Raw genomic sequence first — 4,248 nt, forward strand, 5'->3', positions numbered from 1 at the left:
AAGTGGACTCTGCAGAGTGTGAAAGCTCATAAGCATTTGGGAGAAAACCAACAGAGTGAGAGTCACACACTAATTTCTGTCCCCCTGAGAGTGTTAGTGAAAGGTTACCAGGATAATACATCTAAAATTCATGAGAGAAAAAAAAAAAAAAAAGCTCCTGGGTTCTACTAGTGTGCAGTAAGCAAAACCCTGAGACATATAGTAGAAAAGAACATAATAGAAAGTGGAAGAATGAGCCTGAAAGAAGGGCAGCCACCGGCATCATTACTTAATGATGAGAGAGGAAGACTCTAAATGACAGAGAGGAAAGGAGGAGGGATTGCGGGAGATTAAGCGAGCTCGGTGCTGTTTGTAATACACTGCAAAGCACCACAGGATGTTTGTCGAGTGGCACTCCTATTCGGGATGAAGAGAAAGTCGGGAGGGAGACCCTAAAGTTGGCTGCGGGGAAAAGGAGAGAGAAGAACATTATCCCCTGAGCGGAGGATCCAAGGAGGAGATAAGGATTTTAAGCTGCAGTGTTGTGCGTCTTCATTAATGGGATACAAGTTTGAAAAGGGAGACGGAGAAGAAGGGGGGAAAAAAACTGTAAAGTTGGAGTTTGGCGTTGTTAGGCGGTTTATTTTGGGATTTGGGATTCGTGTTCCTTTCTTTCATGTTTTGGAGGGAAGAATTGGATTAAACGAGTGAGCCAAAATGCTCACTCCTCTGGAAGTATTGTGAACTTTTTACCCTTTGGCCTCTGCATCCCACGCAGACCGTATTAGTTTTAGGTTTTTTTTTTTTTTTTTTTTGCAACTGAGAAGAAACATCTGCTGAAGGTGAAGCCTGTCAATTTTATTTTTTTATTTTTTGTACACATGTAAATTGTAAACCTTTTTTTTTTTTTACAGATGCGTACACATTTATTTGCAACCCTGGTAAAGATGCATAAAAAGCTTTAAAACTACTTTCTATTTTATAGCATTGGCATTTCTGTTGATTTTACTCTGAAATCATTGGAGAAAAAAAACAACCTTTCGGTATATTTGTTCAGTGGGGATAAACTAACACCCTTTTGCCAATAGGAAAGTATTTAGCGTTCTTTGATGGTGTTCCAGAAGGTTTGAGCGCTCAGAGAAAGGGATTCTTTACCTTTTTTGTCAATCAGGGGTGTCAAGCTGCAGTCCTCGATAACCATTGTCCTGCAAATTTTACACATGTTCCTGGTCTGGCAAACTCAAATCAAACCGCTGAATCACCTCCCCACCATGCAGTCAGGCTGTACAGGGTCATTCTAATGAGCTAATTATTGAATTCCAGTGTGTTGAAGCAGAGACACAACTAAACGCTGCAGGACAGCATCCACGGAGGACCAGAGTTTGACAGGCCTGGTCTAGATTGTCCAAAGTCCTGGGTCTTCTCTCGTGCTCTAATCATTTCAACTCTCTCAAATAGGAGAAGGTTGATTTAGTGACTGGTGAGCCATCCCTGTGCGGATTTGGTCGTTTGTTTTAGATCACTGTTGTGATAAAAGACCCAAGTCTCAGTTTTCTGGCTGATTTCCTAATGTAATCTGTTATGAGAAAATAGCCAGGGTATTTTGAGAAGATGCGGGTCAACCACATCACAGATCCTCCACCGTACTTAACAGTGCACATGAGATGCTTCACTACACGTTTGTCCTCTGTAAAATAGATGTAAACTGAAACTTGGCTTTTTTTTAATGCTACTACAATGAAATGTAGGTTTATCTGAAGCTTTTTACACATCTTAACAAGGGGCTCCAACAATTCTGCTTGCATCTATAGTTTAATTATAACGTTGTAAAATCATAATGGAATTTCTTAACTGAGAGGATATAATCAAAGAGCTGTTTTGATGATCAATTTGTGATCGATTTGTGTCGACTGACAAAAGAAAAAAAGGGGCATTTTTTTTGTTAAAACTGGTTATGTATATTTTTTACTTAAAAAAAAGAATCCTACTGAAAGTCCAAAAAGTTATGTGAGCTTTGTTTTTAATGACCAAATAATGAAAAGCTATATACACTACCTATTAGGAGAGAGAGAGAGAGAGAGAGAGAGAGAGAGAGACAGACAGACAGACAGACAGACAGACAGACAGACAGACAGAGTCTAGGAGTGATTGTTTAAAAAATGCGTTCATAGAAAAAAAGCCTAAGCTGATTATCTTTTCATCCAAAGTGAGTGTTTTAGGTGCAAATTGCCTTCTTTCTTCACCTGTCAGAGTTATTAGAAGATCTTGGGAGGTGGTTTTCCTGCATCTCTGCTGAAAAGCTCAAACAGTTCACAAAAAATGAGCCCCTGTCTAACACTCTCGCCTTTTCTCTCCTTATCATCCAGCCAGAGCGAGACAAAGGGGATTTGAGAATTTAAAGGATCGGACTCCCTGAATCATGACCTCTGGGCGCTTTCAAGCCCTTTTCCTCCTGCTGTTCTGGTTCCTCCACGGCTCTGAGCAGACCTGCCCTTCTATCTGCCTCTGCCTATCTGACACAGTGACTTGTAGCTCTGTGGGTCTGGCTAAGCCACCCCGATCCATGCCCTCCTTTCCCTCAAACCTTGACCTCAGCCACAACCACCTGACCTGGCTGGGTCCGAACACCTTCAGCAGGATGCCCAGGCTGGAGAAACTCTGGATGGCCCACAATGAAATCCGCACCCTCAGCCATGACGTGTTTTCCAACGTCTCTGGCCTCAGACTGCTGGACCTGTCCTCCAACAGGCTTCACATGGTGGAGCCGCACTACTTCCAGGGCCTGTGGAGGCTGGAGGAGCTCCGTCTCTACAACAACAAGATCACACAAGTGGAGGCTGGCACGCTGAGCGGTCTGAGCAGCTTGAAGAAGGTCTACTTGAGCTTCAACCAGATCACACACTTCCCATTCTTCTCCATCCGGGATCACACGCATCCTTTCTTGGCTATGCTGGACCTGTCGTCCAACCGCATGTCGAGCGTGCCGTGGGAGGATGTGAAGGCTCTGCCCAGGCTGGTGCAGCGGGGGCTGTACGTTCACAACAACTCGCTCATCTGCGACTGCTCCATGTACGCCGTCTTTTGGCACTGGAATCTGAGGGACTACGACTCGGTCAAGGACTTCGCGGATGAGCACACCTGCAATGTTTACGGGGACCCCCGAAGATCCATCCAGTTCCTCCGTGACAGCCGCTTCTTCCAGAACTGCACGGTGGAGAAGGCGGTCGTGCAGCCCGTGACCGTTCTCCTCTCCGACGTGGTGGTCTTCGCGGGCGACTGGGTTCGCCTGGACTGCCAGACGTCCCTCAACGGCACCGAGCTCTCGTTCACGTGGCTCTCGCCAAGCAGGGGCGTCATCACCCAGGCCAGCACCAACGGCACACTTACGAGCATTTTCCCCAACGGGACCTTGGACGTCCGAGCCACCGCCGTCAATGACTCAGGCGTGTATTTTTGCACGGCCGTGGACGTCAGGCAGGGGCTGAACGCGACGCGTGAAGTGAACGTGACCGTGCTGCTGCCTGCAGCGGACCCATTTTACACAGGTTACACAACACTGCTAGGCTGCACGGTGACTTTGGTCCTCATCCTGGCGTACCTCTTCCTGACTCCGTGTCGCTGCGGCCTCTGCAAACAGCCTCCGGCACCCCACAGCCAAGGCACCTTGCCGTGTGTTTTCTCTTCCTTTGCAAGAGGGCAACCCAACGCGGAAACTTTGCGGCACGTGGCCTTCATGGAGCAGCCGGTGGCTGAAGAAAGGATAGAATGGATACCTCAGAGCTGCTGACAGACGATGTTTTGTTTTTACCGTCAGTAGAGACAGAGGTTTCAATGAGCTTCTTACTCAGAAGAGTTGAGATGTCATTTGAGTGAAAAAGCTGTGATGGGGGGGGGGGAAAGAGCTCTAATGTCTCTTTTTCAACTTACAAAAAGAAAAAAAAAATCAATTTTCTGTTCCAATTCTTCTGTGTCTCATGACCAGGTAGTCGATATAAAAGTTTCAACAGTGGTTTATTACCCGCACCGTAGAGCTTTTATCAGTCTTACAAATCAGCTAATAACTTCTCTTTTGCACCCAGCCGCAGCTGTGGGAGGAGAATCTCTTGTCGGATCAGGCTGAATCTGATTCACTTCTCACATAAAGCGTTTAGTTTGAATTAAAACTCCCTCAATGCGTTGCAGCTGAGTGATTGTGTGGACTGCAGGGATGTTTGTTTCATAAGAAAGACTCGCTGCTCGCTCGGTGATCAGCTGGAGGTTAACTGTGCG

General features: G+C 46.2%; 1 protein-coding gene across 1 annotated transcript; it reads left to right on the top strand.

Moving 5' to 3' along the window:
• The first annotated feature begins 329 nt into the window (after nucleotides 1-329).
• LOC105926069 (amphoterin-induced protein 3) lies at nucleotides 330-3,872 on the top strand. Its single transcript, XM_012862249.3, has 2 exons — nucleotides 330-821; nucleotides 2,346-3,872. Exon 2 carries the CDS (start codon nucleotides 2,399-2,401, stop codon nucleotides 3,764-3,766), a length of 1,368 nt encoding a protein of 455 aa, XP_012717703.2. The 5' UTR covers nucleotides 330-821; nucleotides 2,346-2,398; the 3' UTR covers nucleotides 3,767-3,872.
• Nucleotides 3,873-4,248: the final 376 nt, after the last annotated feature.

Source organism: Fundulus heteroclitus, unplaced genomic scaffold, assembly GCF_011125445.2.
Source record: "Fundulus heteroclitus isolate FHET01 unplaced genomic scaffold, MU-UCD_Fhet_4.1 scaffold_641, whole genome shotgun sequence".
Classification (NCBI taxonomy): Eukaryota; Metazoa; Chordata; class Actinopteri; order Cyprinodontiformes; family Fundulidae; genus Fundulus; species Fundulus heteroclitus.

What these genes read in the sequence shown, in the direction of transcription:
- LOC105926069 (XM_012862249.3), top strand. Translation starts at nt 2,399, where the DNA reads ATGACCTCTGGGCGCTTTCAAGCCCTTTTCCTCCTGCTGTTCTGGTTC.